This window comes from Halichoeres trimaculatus, unplaced genomic scaffold, assembly GCF_033239565.1.
Source record: "Halichoeres trimaculatus isolate MK-OKI-2021-1 unplaced genomic scaffold, fHalTri1.1 fHalTri1_scaffold_15, whole genome shotgun sequence".
In the NCBI taxonomy this organism is placed as follows: Eukaryota; Metazoa; Chordata; class Actinopteri; order Labriformes; family Labridae; genus Halichoeres; species Halichoeres trimaculatus.
Window position 1 is genome coordinate 24,235,210 of NW_027437193.1, and position 18,238 is coordinate 24,253,447.

The window sequence follows — 18,238 nt, forward strand, 5'->3', positions numbered from 1 at the left end:
CGAAATGCTTAGGTAGCACGGACTATCAAAACGTGCCTCGTCTTTTGATGGCAAGTTTCAGTACACAAAGGGTTAATCACGTGACGAAGATCTGATAATACCATCAGTGATTGGCCATAATGATACACGTTGTTGCAGCATGCAGGTGTTGCCATCTCAACGGCTCCGAGACTTTTCAGACCCCTCTTGCATTATTTTTGTAAAAAAAAAAAGGACTCAGGACAAATGTGGCAACTTTTCTTAAAGTTTGAAGATGGACGTGAAAGCATGTATACTCCAGCACACTCTTCTTCTCAAAGAGCAGCGGCTGCTGAACCCCTTCACTGTCCACTTTATATACAGTCTATGTTGCCAACTAGCAGTGGAGTATCTGAAGCTGGCTCGCAACTCGAATCTTTGCTCTAAACACAAACCAAAAATTTGTCCAAGACCATTCATATCTAAAAAAAGTTGTTAGTTTGGACACTTGTATGATGATCTTGGTAGAACCAAAACTAGAGTATTAGCATCTGACTCTGTGACAGAAACGGAAGGTCAAATAAAAGATCAAAATAACCTCACAAAGAAGTTATTTGGCCCCTTATCCAGGCCATCTTTGTATTTTCAGATTTATGGGTAGGGATGGTGAGGCTATTCTCACGGTTCGGTTCTACTGTGATATTTGGGGTGCCGATTCAATTTAAATTGTGATTCTGTGATATTTACAATTTTTGCGATTTTTAGTTTGCTTTAAAACCAGACCATGTGAAAAAGTTAAATGATGATAAAAATATCTACAGACTATATCGGAAGCCATTTTTTCCCATAAAATGCACATCACGTGAGTCAGAGAGAAACATTTCACCCTCTACTGGAGAAAAGTGGTAACTTTTTTCCAATGCAGTTTATAAATAAAGACTGAAAAGAAGAGTTTGAAAAAAAAAAAAAAAAAAAAGATTTTTTGTTAAAGAATCTTGATTTTGATATTGTCGAACAAAATTTTTTTTGATTCTTTCTCCCACCCCTGAGGGATGGGTACCGTGTTTAGGTACCTAAATGCATCCTTGTGACTGTGGAGTAGAGGAAGAGTAGGTGATTTTCCATGTTGGACGTGAACACAGCATTGCAAGTTTATGTATTTAGAAATACATATGTTAAATTAAAAAAAAAAAAAAAAGATTTTATTATTGAACAAATTTATATTTATCAACGCATAAACACCCACAAAAGTACCTGGCAACTGGTACTGTGAAGTACAGATACCAATTGCCGGGTACCGGGCATCGGTACCGTATAATTTCAAATGTGAAAGGTACCAATCCCTATTTATCGTCCTTGACTAGTTTGAAGGTCAGTGGTTTGTTGGGTTTTGTTACTCTGATAAGCCTTTAAAGAAAACACAGGTTTGTTTTAAAGGTGCAACAAAAATAAGTATTACTCTGGCCTCCTTTCATTATTTACACTATAAAGTGTTTGAATATTTAATCTTTCACCACTCCGTTTTCCAAACAACCTAATTTCACATGGATTCCTAAAACAAGTGCTCCAAATAAACAGCTGCATATGTTGGTTCACAGGTAAAGAACACAGCTGCCAATGTACTCAGGGAAACATGGCTCATCTACAAACACACTAAGTTGGTCAAGAAGATAGATCACGCCAAGGTTCGGAAACACCAGCGCAAGTTTCTCCAAGCCATTCACCAGTAAGTCCTGCTTCTTGTCTGTTTCAACCAGGAGTATTACAAAGTCCCTTAGCAACATCCAACAGAGGGGATCACTGTTAAACCAAAATGTCAGTGTGTTAATGGAAAATGTTCTTGCACTGTGACTGACTCAGTATTTTGCCAGTTGAATCAGATTTGGATTTTTTTTTAAGAAGCTACAACAAAGCGCCCTTTTTCCTGTGTCTTCTGAGTAACACACCAAACTCAATCACAAACACAAGACAACTTTATTCTCATTTTCCCCCTGCCAGTAAGATGAACACTGATCAGTCCTATACAGTTATCAACCAGACATTTTCAGCAGACGGTTTTCAGTTGTGTCATCTTTGTTTATACCATTTTTTTTTTTTTTTTAACCAGAGATAGAATTAGCCATCGGATGCTAGGAAATGGAGTCTTTTTACCTGCTGTAGCTAATTATGCTTAGCTTGTTTCCGTGGTTTTAAAAGTGAAACTGCTGGATTTAGGGTTTTAATGATTTAAATGCTGGGTCAGTTTGTTTTTTAGGTGAGTCCTTCAAGGATCCCTCGCAAGCAAACCAAGCTCAGACAAACAAGCTAGCTGTAGTTTGGCTGAAACCCCAACTTACATCATCGACCCGCAGAAGAGCATCACAGAAACATTCACCGTCCTTGTGTTTTGTAGATAAAGATACCTCTGGCTAATTCAGCTTCTGGTTAATAACATGTTTAGATAAGGCTGGTAACAGTTCAGCCTGCCTGTATCTTGCCTCCCCTTTTCTCAGTGATGCAGCTGAAAAGTCCAAAGATTCAACTGACAAAATGTGAGTCAGCTGAGGGAGTTTTTGACTTGAATCATCATCTAAAGGGCGAGTCCTAAAAAGGACACTCGGTCCATGTGATATTGATTATTTGGAACGAATCCTCAATATTGCCAATTAACTGACAAAATGAGAATAATTTGTAACATCATTTCAGCTTTATACAATATCCTCTCCTAGAGAACATGCGACTTTGATTCTTTCCAGCCTGCACACGTAAACTCTCACACTACCACACAAGTACACACAATCAAAGACACGTACACACACTGCAGTCTAGCGTAATGGTCCTTCCTTCCCCCCTCCCCCTCTCCCTCCAACCCCTCTTTTTGACCCCGTGCTTACAGTGACAAGTGTAATGGTTTCACTCGTTTCGTGAATGTTGTGGGGTTAAAACTATGTACTGTGTTCTGTCTTTGTTTTGCTCTATCACCGCAGAGCTCAGAAGTAAGTTGAGTCTTCTATGTATCCTCCTCCTACTGTTTCCTCAACATCCTCCTCTTCCTCCTCCTCCTCCTCCTCCTCTTCATGTCTGCGTTTGACATGCATGAAAAAAGCGTTTGTTACAAAAAAAAAGAGAAAGAAAAAAAAGTGCTGGATGCTGGATTGTTTTTGGTTTTTCTTTTACTTCAGTGTTTCCATCGACTCCCCTCTCCCTCCCATCCCCCTTTGAATGGAATGAAACTAAAAATAAGCATCAACATTTTGCCACTGGTGTCACTAGTGGAGGGTTTGTTTGGAGAGAACGTGTGAAAGGAAAAGCATCTTGCACAGAATGAGCTTGGAGCTTGGGTGGCTCATAATCATCTACGACGTACTGTACTGCACAATGTTGCTCATGATTAATATAGCTGCTCTGGAGGCTATATTAACCTCATCCTACACTCCTGATGGTTTTGTGATGACATGAAAACACAAAAGCGTAGCTGTAGTTATGTTGGGGTTTCAATATTTCCTGTCATGATGTTTATTTTGCTCTTGCCATACTCAAATAAGATCAAAAGGTAAATCTAGCATATGGCATCACACAAAAAGCAGTTTTTCCAGGAAGTCACAACCACAGTAGTTTACAAAAGTTTAGCCAAACTTGCAAAATTTAAAGAGGTCCAGTCTTTGAAAGTCCCCTCAAGTTTTTATACACTAACAACTGCATCTCTTACTTGGCTTTTGACCTGTATTTAAACCAAGTGCTCAAAGCCTCACCAAGTCCTGAGGTAGTTGTTCCCAGTGGTGAATGCTGCCAAGAAATGCACTTCACAATCAATCCACTCCCTTATCCCATCAAAATATCTTCAGAATGAATGGATAATGTACGAAAGAAACGATACAGAAAGTAACAAATGTAAAACTCAGGGTTGTATGTAGAAAAAAAGTTTTAACTTTAAGTTGAAAGAACTCTGACGCAAACAGAAGCTTTGGACAGGGAAACTTGGGAGGTCTATCGACAAAGCTGTTAACATAACTGGGGGTGAATTTCATAAATTTCCTATACTGACCCTTGCAGCAGGAGGAGCTCTAAAAGATTTGGCTTCACACTCAGTGAACTCTGCTAGCATCCGTTTAAATATGTCAGTCTCTGGTGCTGACGTATTGCACTGGTGACACACAGGTGACTTGTTTTCAAGCTAACGGCTAAAATACACCTGATGCATCTGTAGTGCAATAGGTTTCTTTCAAATCAATGTGTCAACTTACACTGGATCTGTTTTGTTGCAGTACATCTGCATGGCTGGTCCGTCATGTTGCAGGTAATACGCAGCAATCCTATTTTTGACAGACGCAGAGCTGTGACGCATAAATTAAGCGTAGGGAAGATCAAGCGGAACAGGAAGTCGTGACCGAAAACTACGTCAAATCACTCAGTAACTTTCAAAAGAAAACAGAGTCAAAATCAGTTTGTATTTAGCTTGACTGTGATGACAAACGGACATAATAAGCAGAGCCAGACCAGGAGTCAACAAGTTTGAGGTTTTACAGCCCAACATAGATGAAGAGAGACTTATCAATAGAGTCAGAAGTGCGGGAACTCCTTGGTCTGCAACTCCAGCTGTCTGTCAGTCACGCTGTTCGTCGAACTGAACACGCAGCCGGTGTGAGTGGACAAACAGAGTCAAGACGCAGCGCAACAGAGTCGCATCGCAGACCATCTGGTGTATTTCAAGCAAGGAGATAAGACTAATGGAACTGCAAGATTGATGTCACCACCCTTTGCACTAAATAAAACAAACATTAACTTCAGCTTACCGATCAAATGCCAAAGATCCCTCAGGTCTAAACAGTTCCTCAATCAGCAGTGGCCATACTGGTAGTGGCAAGGGCTTCTCGTACAGCTACCTCTGAACGGCTGAGTTAGAAAAAAATTCACATCCCGTACAGTGAGAGCTGATAATAAAATTAGCGACTCAGACAGGAGACGTTTTTTTTAAACGGGCAGTAAATGGGTTAATTTCTGCTGTGAAAACAGTTTTTTTTGGCTTGTTGTGTATGTGACTTCCAATACTTCTGATGCCAGCCTCAAGTGGACACCCGAGAAACAGCAGATTTTAGCACTTCCGCATTGTCTCATATTCTTAGACCGGAGGTTTCTGCTTGAATTTGACCCATGTTAGAGGTGTTATCATGTAGGAGGTCGGCTTCAAGACTTAACTGCAACAAGTTTTGGCCTCACTTTTAAGAAACAGTTGTGCCATCCAACAGTCTTAAGCATTGGCAGTAGCCAAAAGCACTTTTACTTACTTCAGTTTTAGCCTTGATCTTCGAACCCACCCACCCATTATCTGTGTCAGTGGCAGCATCCCCTTAATAAGAGATGAACTTTTCTTTTATTCACTTCAAGAAATTAAAATTGCTGAGGTTCAAGGTTTTAATTCAACGTCAAGAGCAAATTTTACCAACATTAGCTTGGAAACACGCGCTCTGGGATGTGATGACAACATCATAATAGTGATGGTTAAAATACTTCATGACATCTCCACCAGGGGCAGCTCTTTACTGACAAATTGAGCATTTTTTCAGGAAACGCTTGGGCAAGGCAAGTCAGTAATCTCTAAGCAGCTGAACTGCTGAATTTGTGAATTTGTCATTTCTTTACCCCCCCACAAAGTCAGGCATTTGACACCAAAATAGGCCACAAAATCATGGAGGGACTAAAAACACTACGGAATAGGTTGACATTTCCAATACATTTGTACTCCTGATAATGTGTTACACTAATAAGTTGCGCTTGTAACATTTGGCCCTCATTCTTGGACAGCCATAAGGGATGACAAAGCCGAGCAAACAGACACATACGGGCTGAAGCGGCTTCCCGCAGAGATAGGGCCGTAAGCGAGCAGTCTCACTCTGCTCTGATATACTGATTTGCACATGAATAAATGCCCTTGAATGTCATCCTGCCTCATAATTTGCCGAACAGGGAACTTCTTCCTCTCACACATCCAGATGATGGCTGTGTGATGCCACCGCTAACAATGACACATTATTCATATCAGTGTTAGCGGCTCTGGCGCTGCCATAATGTATTTGATTAGAGATAAAGAGGCACAAAGGCATCACAAAACATGTCTCATGTATCACTACGCAAGTTATTTCAAATGTCTATGTTGCTGTACGTTCAGCAGTGTCATTGGACTATTTATTTATGGCATCTTTTATCTGTGGCATCCTCTCTTTCACTCACACACACACACACACACAAACACACACACACACACAGACACACAGACGCACATTGTTTCATTGTGCACAGTCACTGCACGCTTACTGAATGACCAGTGTTTATATGAACTGACAAAGGGCATGTCATCTTTTTCTGTTTTTGACATCTTAATTTTGGGTGCAGAATAATGAGAATGTTTTGATTTTGAGCATAAATTTAAGGATGTTCTTTTATGGAAGCATATTGCATTCTTGCAGAAAAAAATGTTCTCCATCAGTAAATGTACAATTTGGCATTGTGTTACATTTTATCTCTATTGATGGAATAATGGTCGAAGAAAACGAAACCTCTCAGTGTTAAGACTCTGATTGCAGTGAGAGCACTTAAAGCATGTTTTAAAATAAAAAAGCTTTACTCAAACAAGATTAACTTATTCTTTATCGAGCGTAGTATGCTTCCACATTTTTGCATGTTTTGGTTTGTATTGCACTGACAGAGACCAGGAATGCTTCAGCATATTTATACATATATATATTGATCTATATATGTATACATATAGGTTTATAAAGCATATGTTTACAATGCATGCAGGCTGTCCTCTCTCTTCTCAATGTCATCGTTGAGAGAGCGGGCTTGATAAAAACATGTTGTTGTCCCTCCTCCTCCTCCTCTTCTTCCCTTTGGCCCTCTCTGCCCCCTCATATCTCTTGACCGCCTCTCTCCCTCTCTCGCTATCTGCAACCCTCCTCCTTCTCCTCCTCTTCCTCCTTTGTTATTCCCTTATTCCCTCCGCCACTCTCCTTCTCTTCCTCCCCTTCCTCCTATGTTCCCCTGCTCCCTTCCTCCTCCTGTCCCCACCTCCCCGTGCCTCCACCAGACTGCGCAGTGTAAAGATGGAGCAGAGGAAACTCAACGATCAGGCCAACACCTTGGTGGATCTGGCAAAGGTGAGAGTCCCATTTAATGTCATAGTTAAGAGGCTAAAACCCTGCATACCGTGGAATGTCATAAAGGATCAAATTCAACTTAAATAAATAAATAATTAATGAAAATGAAATGAAATAAAAAGTAATATTTTAACTCAATGTCAGGGCCTTATGTACATCATTATGGTCTTTATAATAAATAAAAACTGTTTTTGATCATTTGTCATCAAGGTTTGTTGGAGCTCAAAATGTAACAACGACCCAAAACTAATCTTGAAGTTTTGAGAATAATTATGGAGCTTAACTCAACACAGTTTAAACCCTTAATAAGCAAAGTTTACGTAAGCCTTGTATGACCTAATGCAACAACGACCCAAAATAAAATAACCAAAAATGTAAAAAATAAATAAATTAATTTAAAAAAAAAGTATAACTGGTAAAAAATGTAACAAAGATGCTGGGCCTGAAAGGTAATACCTTTTTTCAGTTATGAGTATTGGGGTTTTGTAACATTTTTTTTTAGTCCATTTCGGGCTCAGTACATTTGTTTCAGGCTAAAACACGGCTCATGTCAACCTTCCTAATTTAGGATTTTGATTGGGTTAAGTTAAGCTCCATAAATGTTTTCAAAACGTCAAGATTAGTCATACAGCAGCGATATGTCACTTAAAACACATCAGAGATTTTATCCATGAGTAGTTATCAAGGACTATACAGGTCTCTATTGTGGAGTTCACTGTGTTCATTTTTGAGTCAGTGTGTGATTAACGCATAGACTGTATGAAACAAGGACGTAGTCTCTGGGACGTCAACCATCTGTTCCTGAAACCGTAAAATGAAGCCAATCCACAGATGTAGCTACATTTGCTATGACGTCGGCTGTGAGTTTTTTATTGAGCAGCTACAGGGCGCCCGTCAGTCATGTGACCTGAGCTGTGTCTCTGATTGGATGATCAAACAATCCTAATGACTTCTAAACCGCCGAATTTACTCACTGTACAGTGTGCCGATAGTAAAATCAGTGTTTTAGACCCAAGCCTTTTTTTGAACCAGGCTGTAAATATACCTTTTAATGCTGTAACAGTCAGTTTTTATGGCTGGGTGTGTACGTGACTTTTGGTCTTTCTGCAGCCAGCCTCAAGTGGATTCTCAGTGAACAGCAACATTTAGTACTTTCGCATAGGCTTCATTTTTACCAAGCGGCAACCTCCGGTTTAAGAATATAAGACAATACTGAAGTGCTAAAATCTGCTGTTCCTCGAGTGTCCACTTGGGGCTGGCTCCGGAAGTACTAGGAGTCACATACACACCAAAATGAAAAAAGCTGTTTTCAAAGCAGAAATTAACCTATTTACAGCCTGGTTCAAAAAACGTCTCCTGCTTGAATCATTAATTTTACTATAGGAACCCACTATACGGGGGGGTGAATTTTTTTCTAACACGGCAGTTCAGAGGATATTAAGATTGCGAGCTCCCCCAATAGGAGGCACAGCTCATGGTCACGAGACCGACAGGCGCCCTATGGCTGTACACGAAGCCCTTGCTACTACCAATATGGCCGCTATAACCGATGTGCTTAATTTTGTGTTTCAGAAACAGACGGGTGATGTCGGCGAGACTACGTCCATGTTTTATACAGTCTACGATTTTTACTAACCCGATACTGCCCCTTGGATAAACGGCACTAGCAACATTTAATGACAAAGTGGTTTGTCTTGAAGGACCAGTTAAAAAAGGTGGTCAACAGAGGTCAATAACAAAATAAGTTGCCATTGAATCAAATAGCTAATACCTGGTTGATGACATCATTGCATGCACTTTGACTCTGTGTGTGGACCACAGACGATGTAATAGATGGACATAGTCTCAGAGTTGTCAACCGTCTGTTTCTGAAACAGAGTTTTGGAGCAAATCATTAGTGAGAGCTGTATTGGAAATGAGGTGAGCTTTGAGCCTCCTCACTCACAGCTACAGGGCGTCTGCCTGTCAGTCAGAAAAGCTCTACCTCTGACTCATAATCTTAATATCTTCAAACCTGCAGAGGTACAATGGGTGCATTTAGAGAAATGAGCTATTACGACTAAAGCCAGTTTTTGTACCAGGTATGTTTATTTGTACTGTTAAAATGGTTTATTTTATTTTTGCTTGGTGTGTATGTGGTTTTTTTGAACTTCCGGAGCTAGCCTCACGCTGGCTTTCCACTAACTGAAGGCTGTTTTCTGGGGTTGAAGTGCTGAGGAGCAAGACAACACACACTCTTACTAGCTCACATGAAAGTTAGTCATGGGAAACAGAAACAGGTTAACAAAAAATAGTAAAACAATCACTGCAGAGTGTGACATCATGCGTCCTTTCTACTTCTGCCAAGTGAGACTTTTACAAGTGCCTGTGTTCAGATTTAAAGCTGATCGCTTGATTACACTGGGGAAGACAGTTTTTGTTGAGTTAGATCTGACAGCTGTTTGTAACTAATTTTTGGGTGTGGAATACAAAACTGATCTCAATTTTGCTCTCTCTCTCTCTCTTTCGGATCCCTGTTTTCTTAAAAAAAAATATGAGAAAAAAGTACTACATTTAACAGATATGTGCTCGTTTTATGAAAATCAACATACATTTACATACAATTAAATATGAAATATACAGGCATGACTGTGGTGTTTATTTAACACTACTGTGTTCAAGGATATGGCTAATGGAGGAGCTACAGGATCAGACATGATCGGGAACAAAGGAAACATATATCTATATATATAAAACACTAAGATGCAATGGTAACAGCCTTTGAAAACTAAAAAACAAATTACAATTTACAACAATATGCCCATGGTTACAAAGTAAAGACAAAAGCAGCATAAATCCTCTTGATTCCTGTTACACTAGCTTTCTGTTAGCAGATATTGGTCGTACTGACCTATTGGAAGCATAGACTGTAAAGAAAAATGGACCTCCACTTGCTCGGCTCAAAGTGAGGCCTCCACAAAAACTGCTCCCCCTGGTGGCTGGCTGCAGTACAGGTCAAAAAATCAGGCTTGCCAGCCATTCCAGATGGGCTGTGGTCAAACTTTAAAAAATTAATACTCCTCGTAGAAATGTTCCTCACGTCCGATTGCTGTGGTGATTTGAAGATAACATTTGGCTGTCTTGTATTCAAGTCCTCTTTTTTCTGAAAAGTTTTCAGTAGGATATTTTTTTCAAGGATTGTAAAATATGTCGAGAGGTAGAGTAAAGAGGTGATTAGACTCCTGAAAGAAAAAAAATAGTTATAATTTATGTCACCCAGCTCCACTCAGATTCTCCCAGAATCCCTCATCGTCTCCACTGCGCAGACTCTGGCTGCAACTGCTGCCAATGGCTGCACCTGTGATGGGGTATTTTGGCTTCAAAAGCGATAAATGGCAGAGCCACGCTGTCCACTCTATATACAGTCTATGATTGGGACCTGCATACACCTCTCACCACACCGTCCCAATTGTGACTGCACGAACAAGCTGCCACGTAGCTGTAGATGAGTCCAGTCGTAATCAGCTGGCAAGTTGTACGACAGCTAATCAGTGGGATTTTGCTTATCTGGAGGGTAAGCTGTGTAGAAAAAAATTGACGGGCTAGAAAAAAAACTGACTGTAATTTTGGAATCTGCATGACAATTTTAGTTTAAATCAGCATAAAACTCGAACTCAACTGAATTTTTGTTTTCAAATTGTTCCCCAGTGTTATTGGTTGACAATAAAATGTCCCAAGTTGTTGCCCTACCTTTAAAATGAATAGTTTTCCAATGGCAGTTCTTCTGCTTCTCCTTTTCTCATCATACAGACCTACTTTATGGCAAAATGTAGTCATTTTAAACTCTGAAACATTTGTTTTCATTTCATAACTGCATTAAATTTTTAGCAATAAGCACATTATCTATAAGCCTTTATAATAATAATAAATAATAATAATATAATAAAATATAATAATAATAATAATAATAGCCTTCTATTCTATTCTATTCTATTCTATCTGTCAGAATCAAACTCAGTCTAGACCACTTTTCTGTTTTTGTTTCCATTAGAAGGCAAAATAAAGTTCAAAGAACTTGAGCTCAACTTCTCATTGCAGACAGTAACCGGGGGGTAACAGGGTGAATGCAGTCATGCCTCGATACTTTCTGTCCGACTCACCAAAGCAGAGCAGAGAGGAGGTTCAAAGGGAGGTACATGACAGCGGCCTCGTTTGATGTGGATGGCATTTGCACTCCAGTGTGTATCTTAAACCGTTCCATAGATGAGCTCTTGTTTTCGTGCTCAGGTGTATCCGTGTATACAGTACACTAGCTCAGCAGCTCAGTGTCTCTTTGCCTCGTGCATAGTTCTCAAATCAGTGTCAACAGTTTTGCGAGCTCCAGTGTTTACCATTAAAATCTCTGTCCCATGTCGAAACAATACTCTGAAAAAACAAACAGGTAATAGAGCAGAGCACATAAAACAGGTTTTGTATTTTATAGCTCATGCAGCTCGAGAGGAGAACGGTGAATTCAATGTGCATTACCACTGGCTGCACTGCACCCACTGCGGAACAATAGGTACCTAAATAATGGAGACGCTTTTCATTAAATGAATGAGTTGTGTTAGGCATAAACATAAAGCATTAAGGAGCGTCTGGTTATAAATGGATCCGAGGAGCTGCCTGTGCAATGGTAGGAAGATAAAATCTGTGCTGAGTTGCTGAAATGACACGGCTCTCCTTCACAGAGCGTCCCGTCATTGTTTTCGCAGACAGATAAAGACTATCTACTCTTGTTAATGATTGTCACATGTACACATGGTGATTTGTACGTACTCAATGAGTTTCATGGTGTGAAATTCTAAAATTGGCTTTTAATGTGTCTTTCTAATCTCTTCTCTCCCTCTGTTGCCCCACACCACACCTCTTCCTCCTCTGTCCTTCTGTTCTTGCTCCTCCTCAAACACATGCACCTTCTACCCTCCATTAGACTCAGAATGTGATGTACGACTTGGTGTCAGAGCTTCAGGAGCGAAGTGAGGAGCTGGACAAGCGCATCGGAACACTGGAAGACAAGCTGGACTCGGTGACGGGCAGCCTGCAGGCGCTGCCTTGCCTCATCTCCCAAGCCATAACCCAGCAGCAGCAGGACTTCTTGGACGGCTTCGTCCACCGTTTCCGGCCCGCGTCTCTAGCCTCAGAGCGCTCTGAACGCTCCGAGCGATCCTGGACTTCCACCGCTCGTAGGCGGCGCTCTCCCTCCACAGCACCACACACCTCCTCTGATAGTGGATAACCTTGAAAAAGCATTTTCAATGACCTTTGACCCTAAATTACCAAACTAACGCCACACCTCATCCAAAGCTGTCCCTGTAACCGCTGGCCAAGTCCATCCCTGGACTTTATTGAACCCATATCCTGACCCCTGACCTGATCTATGACCTGATCCTCTGCCTCACATCCACCCCCTCTCCAACCAACATCAAACCCAAGAACTAGTTCCTCTGTGACTGAGCGGCTCAGCACAGAGCAGGATCAGAGCTACTCCAAAAGAACAAAGTAAAGCAACCAGACTGACCACAAGAAAAAACAAATGCATCCAAAAAAAGAAAAAGAGAGTAAAAAAACTTCAAATGACTGACAAACCGAGATAAAGTAGAGATATGGTTTATGTTTTAGCCATTGTATGGCTGTCCAAGTTAGCTTTTTTGTAAAAGCCCTTGTATAGTTAAAAATGACTGAGTTCAGGGTCGCTGGGGTGAGAGCTGGCTATCACACCGGAGAGTCCTTAAACATGAAGGGGGGGAGTTGGTCTGTGGAGCTGAGGGCCTTGGCCCACCTGCCTGCCGGCCCTCTGAGGCCATGGAGGACATCTGTCTACACATCTGTCCATCTAGCTGTTGAACAAGGAGGAGAGCTCGAAGCAAAGGATTTCCCTACTAAGACTAGTGTCATGGATTCTTTCCTATAGCTTTGGCCGACAGCTCTGACTTCAGGTCAGTGGAAGAAAAGGAGCGCAGCGCGGAGGGGAAACCGTCACGGGAAAGACGAGTAGAGGAAATGGCGTCACTACTGGTTAGGGAGAATTTACACAGTTGCCAACTTCAAGGTTTCAGCTTCCTTGTTCTTACCAAGGGAAAATGAGAGCAACTATCTTTTTTAGTTACATATTGACATGTGATTTTTCAGTGCCTGAATGTATAAATAGTAGAGGGTTATTTAATTACTAATTTCAGAGCTTTTTTACGATGTTAACAGTCTGAATACAGCATTGCATTCCTTTTTCAGATACATTCCTCTCCAGAATTTTAAGAAAATGTCTTAATGTAATGCATAACATTGCCTCCATTTCACAGCAACTCCTGATATTTTAAACCTTTTCTTTCCATTTCTACTAACACTCCAAAAAGTGAAAAAATTCAGAGAGAAAGAGGGAAAGTGAGAATTTTTTTTAGCGTGTTTTGTCAAGGAATGAGGTCACTGTTAACTTTAACACACAACAATGAAATATGTAGTCTACCTTTAACACCTCCACTGGTTCAAGCCTCCTGTGGCACACATCACCGCTCTCACTGGGAAATCAGCCCTGCCCTTTTGCATGGTTCTTTCAAAAATGACAATGGATCGCAATCTTCCTTGAATGGCTTGATGATGACATAATTAAGTTGATTTGATTTGAGCATTTTTAATTTTTGTTTGCTGCCTATCTTTTGCTATTTTTCTTTTTCTTTTTTTTACTAAAATCTCATTTTTATTAGGATCTTAGGGTTTTAAGAGTTGAAGTACCTAGAGAGCTGCAGTAATATAATAAGATCAGATAAGGAAAAAAAACTACTAAATAAAATGAAAGGAAACAAATAAAAGTGCTTCGGAAACTTAAATAAATTAATTTTCACGTTTGAGACTTCTTAAGGATAGTTTTGATATTTCTGGAATAGCTAGCAGCTGTTTAGCCCTGCTCAGCAAGTGGACTGGAAATATTGGAAACTTAAAAACAGTTTCTTGTAATACAAAAAAACTGATATAAAGACAGAGAAGTTACTGAAATCTTATCAGGTAATCTTACAGGTTGAGTCTAAAACCACATACTTTCTACTGAGTATTGTGTCAGATTGAGCATATTTGACTGTAAAGAGTTAGTGAGCATTAGATGGAGCTTACTAACCATACTGAACCTCTCCAAAACACAGTGCAGCTCTTTGAAACATTTAACAGCAAAGCTTGCCAGCCAGCAACAAAACGAATACAAGTGTAATATGTATTATACGTGGTTCAAAATGTATTCAAATAACTTCTATTAAGTTTATACATGGTTGTTAACTTCTATACATGGCTCAACGAGCGCAGCAGCTTAGCCACTGAAGCTCAGGCTGTAAATATGTGACTGATGACGTCACAGGAAGCAGCAAGGCATGCTTGTGTATGTTGTTAATGGCATACTAACTGTCGAGTCAGTGAGCAGGACACTGTTTGAGTATGTAGAGTTATTTGGTTTTTGTATTTGGTTTCAGACACAACCACTTGGTAGGCCTTCAGTACATCAAATTTTTAACACTGAAAAACTGTAAGATGGCGTATTGATAAGTCATTGGCTGAATTTTGCACCATTTGCGCAGTGCTCGCCTTGTGCTGTCCCTTTTCTTTTGTTTTCGTTCAAAGCTAGGCTAATCAGCTGCTAGCACTGACTTCAAACATTTTCACTGATATGAGACAAAGATGAATGTTTACATTTTACCTTCTCATTATTCCTAAAATTTCAAACTATTACATGAGCATTACAGTTTCAAGCTTCTGTTGTGTTTCTGTCAAATATGGAACTTTTTTTTTTTTTCACCTCAAAGGAGGAAAAACTTTTCGATCAAAATTTGAATACCAAAGGCCCATGCTAGAGTTGTGATGATAAGAGTTTGTACGATAAATCTTCAAAGTCATTTTTTATGTAAAGGAGAAGAAGAAGTTACTTCGGCATTTTCAGCTAGTGGTATATCGGCATTTGAAATGCAAAAGCAGGATGAAGCCGAGCTGATCAGTGGCCACTTAGGGTAATGCAGTTGAAAAAAATAAAAATAAAAAAGAATCATTTAAGTATGTCCCCAAAAGGCCACCTTTCCTGTGGGTTTTGTAGTTGTGCATTTTTAAGCTGATTAAACTGATCTAAAATTTTGAATTGCAGCCTATGCTAATGAGGTACCCTTTTATCTAGATGCTCAAAACCACAAAAAAATGGACCAAATATGGAGTCTCGAAGTATTTTAGGTTAATCCACCAGTAAAGCAATTCTCAATAGACAGAATTGGCAGAATCCATGATGACAGGGCCCAGGTGTTCACAAGCTACATCCACGGTTAGCCAATTAGCATGCTGAGTAGTCTGAATGGTAAATAACTGTTCAATTTCCACTAGATGTTCGATTTAAAACTCTTCTAAAAGCCCCCAAGCAAACAAGCAAAAGTGATCAATACGGTTTGTTGGATTTCAAGTTTCAGCTCTGCTCCGAGCTTCATTAAGTCAAACCCTTTGAGACAGTGGCCAAGTCAACTCTCCCACAGGCTTTACGGTGGCTGGAGAGCACTCCAATTCACAATGTCTTCATTTTTCTACAAGAGGAATTTAATCAAGCATGAGTATTCCCTTTTTTTCTCTTTCAACTTGAGTTGATGAAGCATGGCTCTTTACTGCCCCACCTCTCGCCACTTCTCAAACAGTGCTACACCCCCTCCTCTCCTTTGAGTATAACAGGATCCATCATGCCATTGCAGTCTCTTTTTCAATCAGTGTCATCCAACAAGTCAGGATGGGTAATGAAATATTATCTGCTTGATTACGACCTCACCTGCCTCTTCAAATCCAAGGTTTCCACCTCTTCATTACATCAGAGGTTTTTAGTCCTGTGCTTGTCATCTGTCATCATTAGGAGCATCAGTTCCTCATTAATATGTGGCTTCCCAAACAGCCCAAGGCTCAGACCTTTGAGTGGTTCAAATGAAAACAAAAAAGTACAAGAAAGGAGCAGGGGAACCCCCAGGTCATGTTCCAAGTTGCACTCAGAGTGTAATATTTAGTTACACCACAAAGGATCACAGATGCTGAGTGTCCTCCCCAGAGAGATGGTGTTAAGGACTTCATCCTTCACCTGGCAGCAGGAACGAGGGGGAAGAGTAGACTGGGAAAATGAGTAAAATGAGAGCAATAGCTCATTTACTGACAGATGTCGTTTTGGCCCAGGGGGGATGTTAACAGCAAGAGAGGGTGTCCTGTAAATATGACCTCATTGTAGATGTCGCCAAGTAAACGGGACAAATGGTGAACCGCAGGGGGAAAGGTGGCTGGGTTCAATGCACAGCATGCTGCAACTACGCAGTTAGAAAACAAAACGGAGATGGTAGATAAGGTCTTTGACTTTGGCAAAGCGTTTCATTAATTTCACCTTTAATTCTGCTTCGATCAGTTTCCGTTGATTTTTCACTTTGTTGTAAAGTTTGTTTTCTCCTTTTCCTGCCATCAACACCAAATCCTGCCAAACACCACTCCAATATTTGATAGTGATCTGATATTCTCCACCACTAGATGATAAAAAAAAAAATCAGTATTTTGTAGTGAACTGAGGGACACTCATGACGTTATAAAAATGATGGTAGATGAGTCAAAGTGAAAAAAGCATCCCAGAATTTTTAACTATCCTAAAACGTAGACTTTCCTCATAGCGCAGGAATCAGACCACATTTCTACTGAACAAAAACAGAGTGAAAACCCCTTCAAAAAATGTACCCCAATCATTGTTCTGTGTACACTGCCACATGATGCATAATGTACGTAGTAGCACTGGAATAAATCAACTTTTAATGGATGGCAAATGGATTAAACATGTTCTCTGTATGCTGTTCGCTGTTCCTTCATTTTGCAGGTGAACTTTTGTCCTAGCAAGGAGAGACACCAAGGTCAAATCATTAAAGACTAACTTCAGCTATGAACACACCTCTTTTTCTTCTTCTTTTTGGCAGCTGTTGATTCATTTCATATGATTCTTCTCTACTAAATCAACTCAGTAGCAATCCAAACCCCTGCCAAGCATGTCATCCGGCTTCAAACTTTTCCTCACAAGGTCCACCCGAAGGACGAGGGGAATGGCAGCTGCCTTAAGCCAATCGTGACACTGAGAGGTTTGTTGGCACACGTGTTGACGAATGCAGACATCACACGTCTCTTCCTGTAAAATTGGGAGGCAGGGACATACTAAAACATGATTACAGGAGGATGTATTGACAGAAACATAAACACTGCTCCAGAGGACACACAGCTGCCGAGGCGCTGTTCCAAGGTGAACTATGGGCTGCACACACACATACAAACACACACTCGCGCACACACATACAAACACAGCCATTAATGCTGAAATAACAAGCTACTATTCATGTCCACATGCACAAACAAGGCTCAGCCTGGTTAATTACAGCCAAATCAGGAGGGAGTTGGCAGCAGACCCAGATCCTGCGAGAGTGGCAGAGTCAGTCACCCTGGAGTTGTTGCTATACAGTCCCACAGACACAGCAGTGGAAACACATGGCTCTGCTTCTCCCACATGAGCACATTATAATTAAGTTAAATATTATTCTAAAATCTGACGAAACATGAAGAACATTTTTAATTCCTCATACATCAAAAATGTGTTTAATTGTGCAAAACTTCAGAGAAAGACAGGTTGAGCCAAGGGTTCCCACAGTGATAAACATTCTGTGCAGGTTGCTTTCCATTGTTTAACCCATAACAACAATCAGTGTAAGAGCAGTGTAATATGTAATCTGGTTTAACAAAAGATAAGTAATGACTTAAAGCATGCACTTTGTCAAAATGTATGCCACTGTGGCAGCTGTCTACTGTTCAGAACAGCATAGCTAAATTTAGCCTTGTTTTATAATATTTCATATGAGGATTATGTTAAATTTAAAACATGCACCTAAATTTTAGAAATATAGTAAATTTATCAGCTGAATTAAATGGGAACGTTGTTTTAATGAAATGCTAACACAACATATTTTTCTGTCAAGCCCCATTTCCACCAAGTAGTCTGGTTCAGATCAGTACAGTTTGGTCGGTTAAGCCTGGTCCTGTTTGTGTTCCCACAGCCAACAGTGCCCCCTTGTGGCAGGCTGCGTGTAAGTCGGATGCTGATAGCTGGATCCAATAAA

At 40.3% G+C, this 18,238-nt stretch overlaps 1 protein-coding gene across 1 annotated transcript in view; it reads left to right on the plus strand.

Moving 5' to 3' along the window:
* LOC141803981 (small conductance calcium-activated potassium channel protein 2-like) overlaps positions 1-17,253 on the plus strand; it is a 69,229-nt gene extending 51,976 nt beyond the window's left edge. Inside the window, exons 7-9 of the mRNA XM_074688152.1 lie at positions 1,557-1,684; positions 7,022-7,091; positions 12,043-17,253. Of these exons, the coding sequence (XP_074544253.1) occupies positions 1,557-1,684; positions 7,022-7,091; positions 12,043-12,348 (504 nt within the window). The 3' untranslated portion in view covers positions 12,349-17,253. The remainder of the gene's footprint in view (positions 1-1,556; positions 1,685-7,021; positions 7,092-12,042) is intronic.
* Positions 17,254-18,238: the final 985 nt, after the last annotated feature.